The sequence below is a fragment of the Bufo gargarizans genome, chromosome 1 (genome assembly GCF_014858855.1).
Source record: "Bufo gargarizans isolate SCDJY-AF-19 chromosome 1, ASM1485885v1, whole genome shotgun sequence".
Classification (NCBI taxonomy): domain Eukaryota; kingdom Metazoa; phylum Chordata; class Amphibia; order Anura; family Bufonidae; genus Bufo; species Bufo gargarizans.
Window position 1 is genome coordinate 517,729,159 of NC_058080.1, and position 12,283 is coordinate 517,741,441.

The 12,283-nt window shown below is 45.8% G+C and overlaps 1 protein-coding gene across 1 annotated transcript in view; it reads right to left on the reverse strand.

The window, feature by feature from the left end:
• Positions 1–536: 536 nt before the first annotated feature.
• TMEM211 (transmembrane protein 211) overlaps positions 537–12,283 on the reverse strand; it is a 41,094-nt gene continuing 29,347 nt past the window's right edge. Inside the window, exons 3-4 of the mRNA XM_044288826.1 lie at positions 4,222–4,360; positions 537–1,893 (exon numbers count right to left, since the gene is read on the reverse strand). Of these exons, the coding sequence (XP_044144761.1) occupies positions 1,634–1,893; positions 4,222–4,360 (399 nt within the window). The 3' untranslated portion in view covers positions 537–1,633. The remainder of the gene's footprint in view (positions 1,894–4,221; positions 4,361–12,283) is intronic.

Consider the following 12,283-nt stretch of genomic DNA (forward strand, 5'->3'; position numbering starts at 1 on the left):
CACAAAATGGCCGCCGATCACCCCAGAAAAATGTGACTGACAAACGGTCTGTGCAGCCTAAAAACAGTGAGCAATTGAGGATCAGCAGCTCAATGATCCACAGCTGCAGATCGATCAGTTAATCAAGTCCTTTGGAGGAGTTAATCTGCCTAATCTCGCCCTACTGTCGCAGCCGCAACCTCTCCCTACGCTAATCAGAGCAGAGTGACGGGCGGCGCTATGTGACTCCAGCTTAAATAGAGGCTGGGTCACATGGTGCTCTGGCCAATCACAGCCATGCCAATAGTAGGCATGGCTGTGATGGCCTCTTGGGGCAAGTAGTATGACGCTTGTTGATTGGCTGCTTTGCAGCCTTTCAAAAAGCGCCAAGAAAGCGTCACAAAAGCGCGAAGAAAGCGACGAACACCGAACCCGAACCCGGACTTTTACGAAAATGTCCGGGTTCGGGTCCGTGTCACGGACACCCCAAAATTCGGTACGAACCCGAACTATACAGTTCGAGTTCGCTCATCCCTAGTTATGGGCCTTTCATTAAAGGCAAACAAACGTTTGGTCTCATGTGTTATAGTAGTTGAGTTGATATTCATGTCTCTGTGAGCTGGTTACATTAAGAGTGGTGAATTATTAATATTGTATGGGATTGTCTGACAGTTTTTAAAATCTTCAGGGGAGTAGGCTTATAAAACAAAACAAAGAAAAATGCTTAACTCAGCAGCTAAAGGTTCATTTGTTCCAGTGCGTGGTTTCACCGGCTTTCAGTCCCCATCAGATTGGAAATGATGATGTCACAGTCACATCCATCTTTCACATGAATCACTGGCCCCAGCGGTCATGTGTCATTCAAGCACAAGTGACTGCTGAGGCCAAGGATTGGCTGAGTTGAGGGGTCACATGAATGATGGATGTGTAGTCTTCACTTCTGGTCCGATGAGAACCAAAGTCCCAGGAATCAGACCTGCAGCGGTTTAATGGATGGAACTTGTTCCCCTCAGGATTTTACAAATGGTTGAGAACCACTTTGATCAAACTGCATTTGCAATTTTTATATTGATACCCAGATGTATGCAAGATAACAGCATGTACTCCTTGGAAATATATGCTATGGCTCCTGCTGTATATGGGATGTGCATTAATAGTCATAATTATTTAAAGCTCCTCTGAAACTGAGTTTGAAAGGATTGTCTCTGATATTTTCTAAAAACACTTGAATTTATAAGACAAAAATGAGAAAAATGCTAACTTGGTACTACCATTTTTTTTTCTCTAAAGGTCTTCCCGGTCACGTGTTGTGCCTTGGCCCTAATGCCATTGCATCTACTGAAAGTGTTGTACACAAAAGGTCACTGCAGTCTATACTGTACCAACATGGTTATTGGCACATAATGTCCCCATGGATGGATTGCCCACACTTGACCAATAAGGATATGCAGAGACCAGCGAGGAAGACTGAAGAATAACAGTGCCAAATCAAAAGGATAAGACATCATTTTGGATTCTACTGCATGCCAATATATATCATGCTTGATTGACTACAGTCCAATTACATCTTCACACCTTCCACACATAGTTCTTCTACCCTCTTATAGCAACAGAACAGAAATATCCAGCATGAACACTTTTAGCAGTGATAAAGTTAGTACATATGTTCTTCACAAACCAGCATACGCTGTGTTAATTTGGACCTCAGTACTTTTGTCTTCATTTCATTTATATTGTAACGGCCAATGATGGGAAGAAAACAAGCGAGCATCACTGTAATTATGGCCATCATGTAACCCCAGCCAAGTGAGCAGCTGCCACTTCTGTAGGACAGGGAAGAGTTGCAGATCTGTTTTGCAAATGTGGAACGAAGACTGACAGGAAACAAGAGTAGCCCAATAATTGTAACAGCCACTGTCAATAGAGAGCAGAAGAAAATAATCAGAACATATTGCAGATATGGTGTGAGAGGGAGAAATGAAAATTATTAGCCCATTTTTTCGTTTTAACTGCTGAGGCTTAAAATAAATATCTGCCTATTATAGACCATCAATAATAACATTAAAACCACCTGTTTAAGGGGGCACTCACACAAATATGAATTTTCTGTCCACATAAAATCCACATTTTTTGAGGATCGGATGCAGACCCATTAATTTCAATGGGTCTGGAAAAGATGTGTTCAGCGGACCTAGAACATGTTCTATTCTTTTCCATTTTGTGGACAAGAATAGGCGTGTCAGTTCCTGCATGCTGCCAAAAAAAACTCTGATCTGTTGAGGCATGGACTCCACAAGACCTCTGAAGACATTCTGTGGTATCTGGCACCAAGACGTTTGCAGTAAATCCTTTAAGGTGGGTTTTCCATTTTTAAAGCTTTTTTTATTTTTCAAATACAAAGTTAAACATGAGGAATCAGAGAAAAATACTTTTAGTAAATTAAAGCATGGACCGATGTCTGGATGGATGCGTTCCATCCAGACATCGGTCCATGCACCAGCCTGATCGCCACCAGCATAGTCATGGGACATGTGAGAGGTCTTTTGACCACAATAGTGTATCTATTGTAGGTGTTGTAGCGACACCTGTTTTGCTAGCACCATGAGGATTAATGCACATTATCCATGGACCACCTTTGAGTGATTTATCTCGGTGATCCTGTGCATTGCAACTCATCAATAGTTACACGTGAGTAATTAGGAGCATACTATTTATTTGCATATTGTTCCTAGGTTACCTAAGAATTTTACTATATAATCATAGCAATACCTGGACATGCCTTGCATATAACATATATTCATATGCAAGGTGAGGGCCATTCCTAAATGATATGGTTATTGAATCAAGTTTTGTGCATTCAATATGTATTGGTATCTGAGGGCTGATCGTGAGTGATACACGTCATGAATTATGCATATATGGTTTACTTTAATTATCTTTAAGGAATCACGGAGTCTTGATCAGTCTGGCACTAATCATGTTGGCCCAGGGGCGTAGCTATAGGGGGTGCAGAGGTAGCAGTCGCTACCGGGCCCAGGAGCCTGAGGGGCCCAAAGACCTTTGTGCCTCATAAGAAGACACTGGTATTATAGAAAGTGTATGCAGGTCAAGTTAGAGCTCTGGCTGGACAGAAGGGGTTAGGTTAAGAGTTTGGTATGGAGGAGGGGGTGGGTGCAGTTTCAATTTTTGCCTCATGCAGCACAAAGGTTTGAGGTAAGGGGGGCTCAAGCTGGACTCTTGCACCAGGGCCCATGAGCCTTTACCTACGCCCCTGTGTTGGCCTATAATCTGCTTGTGCATTGAGAAATCACCTTTGTTAATTATCTGGTGCATTAACAATCATGTTGATATAAATCACCTCTGTTTATCATCTGGGGCATTAACAATCATGTTGCTATAATTATTTTTTACATTTCTGAATTATGTATTGATTTTCATTCTATTTGGTTGGTTCATTTTGGATTTATCATAATCTTTCTATTCTTTATTTATTGTTACCCAGTATTTCTCCCCTGATGAACCTATATTTGGGGAAACGCGTTGGGATGTTTAGGGTAATATGAGGGTGAGTCAGGGCAGACACGAGACCACGAGCCACCCACCATCAGGGTGTTCCTGTGGGTTGAGGTACTAATCAGGGTCCTCGTAGGGATAGTTTGTTACCACGTGCGCCCCCACTGTCTGTCTCCTCAGAGTGGAAATGAGGATATGATATAATTTTTTGTTTTTCATTTGTTTTTGATGTACTTTGAAGTGGCTCTTGTTATAATTAGTAGTATTAAAAGTTAAGTTTTAATTCTTGCCTCCTGTGATTGAGTTCACACTTCAGTTATTTCTATCAGTTATTGTGAGCCAAAACCAGGTGCGGGTCAAAAACACAGTACAGGTGCAAATCAAATCATTTTACCTTACCTCTGAGTAGGCTTTCCTACTGGTTTTGGCTTACAATAACTGATGGAAATAACTGACCAACTAACTGACGTGTGAACGCAGCCTAAGCAGAGAGATGCTGCAGTTAGCAATAACTTTGGCACGTCACTTTAAACCTCTTATTAAAGGGGTTTTATGATGATAGATTCCCTGTAAAACATTTTCAAAAATAATATATTTACATTCAATAACACCTACATGTACCCTTTCCACTTTATTCTGTGCTGAGCTCAAAACACCCTGAACTTAAAGGGTACCTGGTAAGTGCAAGGACTTTTGAATGTAAAATGGTATGAGAATACATTTCTTTACCTGCAATGATCTGTGTATGTCTTGCTGGAGTGCAGAGCCTTCTCTGACATAGACCAGCTGGAATAACAGTCCATGACAGAACAAGTACAGCTCCAAAGCTTAACAGTAGCCAACCAATAAATAGTATCACAGCCGAAATCTAAAGAGATAAAAGCATGTGATATATATATATATATATATATATATATACAGTACAGACCAAAAGTTTGGACACACCTTCTCATTCAAAGAGTTTTCTTTATTTTCATGACTATGAAAATTGTAGATTCACACTGAAGGCATCAAAACTATGAATCAACACATGTGGAATTATATACATAACAAAAAAGTGTGAAACAACTAAAAATATGTCATATTCTAGGTTCTTCAAAGTAGCCACCTTTTGCTTTGATTACTGCTTTGCACACTCTTGGCATTCTCTTGATGAACTTCAAGAGGTAGTCACCTGAAATGTTCGGGTTTGCGCATGACAATGTTTTGCACTCGCGCGGAAAAATCGCGGGTGTTCCCGCAACGCACCAGCACATTTTCCCGCAACGCCCGTGTGAAAGGGGCCTTATGTGGCCTATAAACTGTACAACTCAATTGAAAAACCAACTGAAATCTTTAAGGTAGAGGGAAGAAAAAATATAAAAATAAAATGATATGGTTGCATAAGTTTGCACACCCTTAAACTGAAACTTTGTTGAAGCACCTTTTGATTTTATTACAGCACTCAGTCTTTTTGGGTTTGAGTCTATCAGCATGGCACATTTTGACTTGGCAAGATTTTCCCACTCTTCTTTGCAAAAACACTCCAAATCTGTCAGATTGCGAGGGCATCACCTGTGCACAGCCCTCTTCAGATCACCCCACAAATTTTCAATCAGATTCAGGCTCTGGCTGGGCAATTCCAAAACTTTAATCTTCTTCTGGTGAAGCCATTCCTTTGTTGATTTGGATGTTGTATGCTTTGGGTCGTTGTCATGCTGAAAGATGAAGTTCCTCTTCATGTTCAACTTTCTAGTAGAAGCCTGAAGGTTTTGTGCCAATATTGACTGGTATTTGGAACTGTTCATAATTCCCTCTAGCTTAACTAAGGCCTCAGTTCCAGCTGAGGAAAAACAGCCCCAAAGCATGATGCTGCCACCACCATGCTTCACTGTGGGTATGGTGTTCTTTTGGTGATGTGCAGTGTTGTTTTTGGGCCAAACATATCTTTTGGAATTATGGCCAAAAAGTTCAACCTTGGTTTCATCAGACCATACACTTTTTCCCACATGCTTTTGGGAGACTTCAGATGTGTTTTTGCAAAATGTAGGCTGGATTGGATGTTTTTCTTCGTAAGAAAAGTCTTTCGTCTTGCCATTCTACCCCATAGCCCAGACATATGAAGAATATGGGAGATTGTTGTTACATGTACCACACAGCCAGTACTTGCCAGATATTCCTGCAGCTCCTTTAATGTTGCTGTAAGCCTCTTGGTAGCATCCCAAACCAGTTTTATTCTCGTCTTTTCATAAATTTTGGAGAGACGCCCAGTTCTTGGTAATGTCACTGTTGTGCCATATTTTCTCCACTTGATAATGTGTTCCATGGTATATCTAATGCCTTTGAAATTCTTTTGTACCCTTCTCCTGACTGATACCTTTTAACAATGAGATCCCTTTGATGCTTTGGAAGCTCTCTGTGGACCATGGCTTTTGCTGTGGGATGCGACCAACTAGAGCAGCTGAACTTTATTTGGGGTTAATCAGAGGCACTTTAAATGATGGCAGGTGTATGCTGACTCCTATTTAACATTATTTTGAATGTGATTGCTTAATTCTGAACACAGCTACATCCCCAGTTAAAAGAGGGTGTGCACACTTATGCAACCAAATTATATATATTTTTTTGTTTGTTTTCTTCCATCTACCTAAAAGATTTCAATTTGTTTTTCAATTGAGTGGTACATTTTATTAGGTCACATTAAAGGTGGAAAAAGTTCTGAAATGATTTATCGTTGTCATTTTTTACAGCACAGAAACCTGACATTTTAACAGGGGTGTGTGGACTTTTTATATCCACTGTATATATATATATATATATAAATAGGAAAACCGGACAGCACTCCAAGTAAAAAACAAATGGTGTTTATTCACCCATGTGAAAGGCTACATATATTGTGACACAGTGAATGTGTATGGTCTGGGAGGACAGGTATTTTCCTCCCAGTGTGTGCTGCTGGGCTGATTTGCAGCCAGGTGGGGTCAAACACCGGACTGGATTTTAAGTGCCAGTCGGGGTTTTGACAACACCTAGCAATCCTTAAAAGACAGCTGGGCTCAGCAGCAAGGTGTCTCTGTTTTGGGATCTGAGTAGTGTTGATTGAGCACCAAAGTGCTTGGGTGCTCTGGCCGAACACATCGGGATGCTCGAGTATAATGGAAGTCAATGGGAGAACCCGAGCATTAAACCAGGCACCCCCTGCTCTGAAGAGGAGAGGGTGCCTGGTTCATAGGAAAAGGTCAGAAATTGATGGAAAAACCACATAAAGGGTTCAGAAACAGCATGGGGAGGATGTTTGGATGCATCTTGGACTCCCGGGTCGCTGCTGGGAACCATGTTGTCCAAGTAGTATGCCACTTTTACAGACTGACAATAATACGCACTAAAATGGGAAAAAAAAAACAATTTTAGAGGAAAAATAGTTAAGAAACATTCTTTCCTGTATATTTACTTGTATATAAAGTGCAAGTGCTGCCAAAAATTAGCTGAGCTGACCCTGTAAAAAATTATGCAAGGGCATATATATGCGAGGGCATTATATGCGACGAATAAGCATGTTGATAGGATGGAAGAGGAGGAGGAGAAAAGGAAGATTTAACCATATACCCTTTTTTGTGGTGAAAGGATGCATGGGAATACAGTTTATTGAGTACATTAAACAACACATTTAAAGTGCCTTTGTTCATCCGCTTTCCTCTGGTGGAGTCGAAAAGTCTGGGGCAATCCAGGCCTTGTTCATTTTTATAAGAGTCAACCTGTCAGCATTTTCAGTTGACAGGCGGATACGCTTATAATGCCATCAGCAGCATTAAGTACAAAACACTGGCGGCAGGGCAGGTCAGCACCTCCAAGTAGAGCGCCAGTTCGTGCCACGTGTCCATCTTGGACACCCAGTAGTTTTAAGGCACAGGGATCACTGAGGACCCTGAGACGGTCTGCTACGTACTCTTTTACCATCTTCCAAAACTTTCCCTCCTTGTGACACTAGACCGCACATCAGGGTGAGGGTGCTGGAGGGGTGTCATGAAACTGTCCCAGGCTTTAGAGAGTGTTGCCCTCTCCCGGGTCGCGGGAAAGGCAGCCTAATATGAAGTCAACCATGTGTGCCAGCGTACCAATAGGCAAGACTTCGCTGTCGTCATCAGGAGAATCACTCTCAATCTCCTCAGCCTCTTCCTCCTCTTCTGCCCACCCACGCTGAACAGATTAAATTAAACTTCCATGGGTACTACCCTCTGTAGCGGAGGCAACCGTCTCCTGCTCCTCCTCCTCCTCTTTATTGTCCAATTCGCGCTGAGAAGACGAACTGAGGGTGGTCTGGCTATCACCCTGTCTAATGTCTTCTTCCCCCATTTCCACCTCTTCCACATGCAAAGCGTCGTCCTTAATTGTGAGCAGCGAGCGTTTGAGTAGACACAGAAGTGGGATGGTTACACTGATAATAGCGTTATCGCCACTCACCATCTGTGTTGATTCCTCAAAGTTTCTTAAAACCTCACAGAGGTCAGACATCCATGCCCACTCCTCGCTTCTGATTAGCGGAAGCTGACTGGAAAGGTGATGACCATGTTGCAGCTGGTATTCCACTACTGCCCTCTGCTGTTCACAAAGCCTGGCCAACATGTGGAATGTGGAGTTCTAGCGCGTGCTCACGTCGCACAACAGCCGGAGAGCTGGCAAGTAGAGTTGAGCGAACACCTGGATGTTCGGGTTCGAGAAGTTCGGCCGAACTTCCCGGAAATGTTCGGGTTCGGGATCCGAACCCGATCCGAACTTCGTCCCGAACCCCATTGAAGTCAATGGGGACCCTAACTTTTCGGCACTAAAACGGCTGTAAAACAGCCCAGGAAAGGGCTAGAGGGCTGCAAAAGGCAGCAACATGTAGGTAAATCCCCTGCAAACAAATGTGGATAGGGAAATGAATAAAAATAAAAATTTAATAAATAAAAATTAACCAAAATCAATTGGAGAGAGGTCCCATAGCAGAGAATCTGGCTTCCCGTCACCCACCACTGGAACAGTCCATTCTCAGATATTTAGGCCCCGGCACCCAGGCAGAGGAGAGAGGTCCCGTAACAGACAATCTGGCTTCATGTCAGCAGAGAATTAGTCTGCATGTCATAGCAGAGAATGAGGCTTCACGTCAGCCACCACTGCAACAGTCCATTGGCATATATTTAGGCCCAGCACCCAGGCAGAGGAGAGAGGTCCCGTAACAGACAATCTGGCTTCATGTCAGCAGAGAATTAGTCTGCATGTCATAGCAGAGAATGAGGCTTCACGTCAGCCACCACTGCAACAGTCCATTGGCATATATTTAGGCCCAGCACACAGGCAGAGGAGAGAGGTCCCGTAACAGAGGATCTGGCTTCATGTCAGCAGAGAATCAGTCTGCATGTCTTAGCAGAAAATCAGGCTTCACGTCACCCAGCACTGTAAGAGTCCATTTTCATAAATTTAGGCCCAGCACCCAGGCAGAGGAGAGAGGTCCCTTAACAGACAATCTGGCTTCATGTCAGCAGAGAATCAGTCTTCATATCATAGCAGAGAATCAGGCTTCACGTCACCCACCACTGTAAGAGTCCATTTTCATAAATTTAGGCCCAGCACCCAGGCAGAGGAGAGAGGTCCCGTAACAGACAATCTGGCTTCATGTCAGCAGAGAATTAGTCTGCATGTCATAGCAGAGAATCAGGCTTCACGTCACCCAACATTGGAACAGTCCATTGGCATATATTTAGGCCCCGGCACCCAGACAGAGGAGAGGTTCATTCAACTTTGGGTAGCCTCGCAATATAATGGTAAAATGAAAATAAAAATAGGATTGAATGAGGAAGTGCCCTGGAGTCCAATAATATATGGTTAAGGGGAGGTAGTTAATGTCTAATCTGGACAAGGGACGGACAGGTCCTGTGGGATCCATGCCTGGTTCATTTTTATGAACGTCAGCTTGTCCACATTGGCTGTAGACAGACAGCTGCGTTTGTCTGTAATGACGCCCCCTGCCTGTGCTGAATACACGTTCAGACAAAACGCTGGCCGCCGGGCAGGCCAGCACCTCCAAGGCATAAAAGGCTAGCTCTGGCCACGTGGACAATTTAGAGACCCAGAAGTTGAATAGAGCCGAACCATCAGTCAGTACGTGGAGGGGTGTGCACACGTACTGTTCCACCATGTTAGTGAAATGTTGTCTCCTGCTAACATGTTGCGTATCAGGTGGTGGTGCAGTTAACTGTGGCGTGTTGACAAAAGTTTTCCACATCTCTGCCATGCTAACCCTGCCCTCAGAGGAGCTGGCCGTGACACAGCTGCCTTGGCGACCTCTTGCTCCTCCTCTGCCTTGGCCTTGGGCTTCCACTTGTTCCCCTGTGACATTTGGGAATGCTCTCAGTAGCGCGTCTACCAACGTGCGCTTGTACTCGCGCATCTTCCTATCACGCTCCAGTGCAGGAAGTAAGGTGGGCACATTGTCTTTGTAGCGTGGATCCAGCAGGGTGGCAACCCAGTAGTCCGCACAGGTTAAAATGTGGGCAACTCTGCTGTCGTTGCGCAGGCACTGCAGCATGTAGTCGCTCATGTGTGCCAGGCTGCCCAGGGGTAAGGACAAGCTGTCCTCTGTGGGAGGCGTATCGTCATTGTCCTGCCTTTTCCCCCAGCCACGCACCAGTGATGGACCCGAGCTGCGTTGGGTGCCACCCCGCTGTGACCATGCTTCATCCTCATCCTCCTCCACCTCCTCCTCATCCTCGTCCTCCTCGTCCTCCAGTAGTGGGCCCTGGCTGACCACATTTGTACCTGGCCTCTGCTGTTGCCAAAAACCTCCCTCTGAGTCACTTCGAAGAGACTGGCCTGAAAGTGCTAAAAATGACCCCTCTTCCTCCTCCTCCTCCTCCTGGGCCACCTCCTCTTCCATCATCGCCCTAAGTGTTTTCTCAAGGAGACATAGAAGTGGTATTGTAACGCTGATAACGGCGTCATCGCCACTGGCCATGTTGGTGGAGTACTTGAAACAGCGCAACAGGGCACACAGGTCTCGCATGGAGGCCCAGTCATTGGTGGTGAAGTGGTGCTGTTCTGTAGTGCGACTGACCCGTGCGTGCTGCAGCTGAAACTCCACTATGGCCTGCTGCTGCTCGCACAGTCTGTCCAGCATGTGCAAGGTGGAGTTCCACCTGGTGGGCACGTCGCATATGAGGCGGTGAGCGGGAAGGCCGAAGTTACGCTGTAGCGCAGACAGGCGAGCAGCAGCAGGATGTGAACGCCGGAAGCGCGAACAGACGGCCCGCACTTTATGCAGCAGCTCTGACATGTCGGGGTAGTTGTGAATGAACTTCTGCACCACCAAATTCAGCACATGCGCCAAGCAAGGGATGTGCGTCAAATTGGCTAGTCCCAGAGCTGCAACGAGATTTCGCCCATTATCACACACCACCAGGCCGGGCTTGAGGCTCACCGGCAGCAACCACTCGTCGGTCTGTTGTTCTATACCCCGCCACAACTCCTGTGTGGTGTGGGGCCTGTCCCCCAAACATATGAGTTTCAGAATGGCCTGCTGACGTTTACCCCGGGCTGTGCTGAAGTTGCTGGTGAAGGTGTGTGGCTGACTGGATGAGCAGGTGGAAGAAGAGGAGGAGGAAGCCGAGAAGGTGGAGGTGGCAACAGGAGGCAAAGAATGTTGCCCTGCGATCCTTGGCGGCGGAAGGACGTGCGCTAAACAGCTCTCCGCCTGGGGCCCAGCTGCCACTACATTTACCCAGTGTGCAGTTAGGGAGATATAGCGTCCCTGGCCGTGCTTACTGGTCCACGTATCTGTGGTTAGGTGGACCTTGCTACAGATGGCGTTGCGCAGTGCACACTTGATTTTATCAGATACTTGGTTGTGCAGGGAAGGCACGGCTCTCTTGGAGAAGTAGTGACGGCTGGGAACAACATACTGTGGGACAGCAAGCGACATGAGCTGTTTGAAGCTGTCTGTGTCCACCAGCCTAAATGACAGCATTTCATAGGCCAGTAGTTTAGAAATGCTGGCATTCTGGGCCAGGGATCGAGGGTGGCTAGGTGGGAATTTACGCTTTCTCTCAAATGTTTGTGAGATGGAGAGCTGAACGCTGCCGTGTGACATGGTTGAGACGCTTGGTGACGGAGGTGGTGGTGGTGTTGGTGGTACATCCCCTGTTTGCTGGGCGGCAGGTGCCAACGTTCCTCCAGAGGCAGAGGAAGAGGCCGAGGCGGCAGCAGCAGAAGAGGTAGCAGGGGGAGCCTGAGTGACTACCTTGGTTTTAAGGTGTTTACTCCACTGCAGTTCATGCTTTGCATGCAGGTGCCTGGTCATGCAGGTTGTGCTCAGGTTCAGAACGTTAATGCCTCGCTTCAGGCTCTAATGGCACAGCGTGCAAACCACTCGGGTCTTGTCGTCAGCACATTGTTTGAAGAAGTGCCATGCCAGGGAACTCCTTGAAGCTGCCTTTGGGGTGCTCGGTCCCAGATGGCGGCGGTCAGTAGCAGGCGGAGTCTCTTGGCGGCGGGTGTTCTGCTTTTGCCCACTGCTCCCTCTTTTGCTACGCTGTTGGCTCGGTCTCACCACTGCCTCTTCCTCCGAACTGTGAAAGTCAGTGGCACGACCTTCATTCCATGTGGGGTCTAGGACCTCATCGTCCCCTGCATCGTCTTCCACCCAGTCTTGATCCCTGACCTCCTGTTCAGTCTGCACACTGCAGAAAGACGCAGCAGTTGGCACCTGTGTTTCGTCATCATCAGAGACATGCTGAGGTGGTATTCCCATGTCCTCATCATCAGGAAACATAAGTGGTTG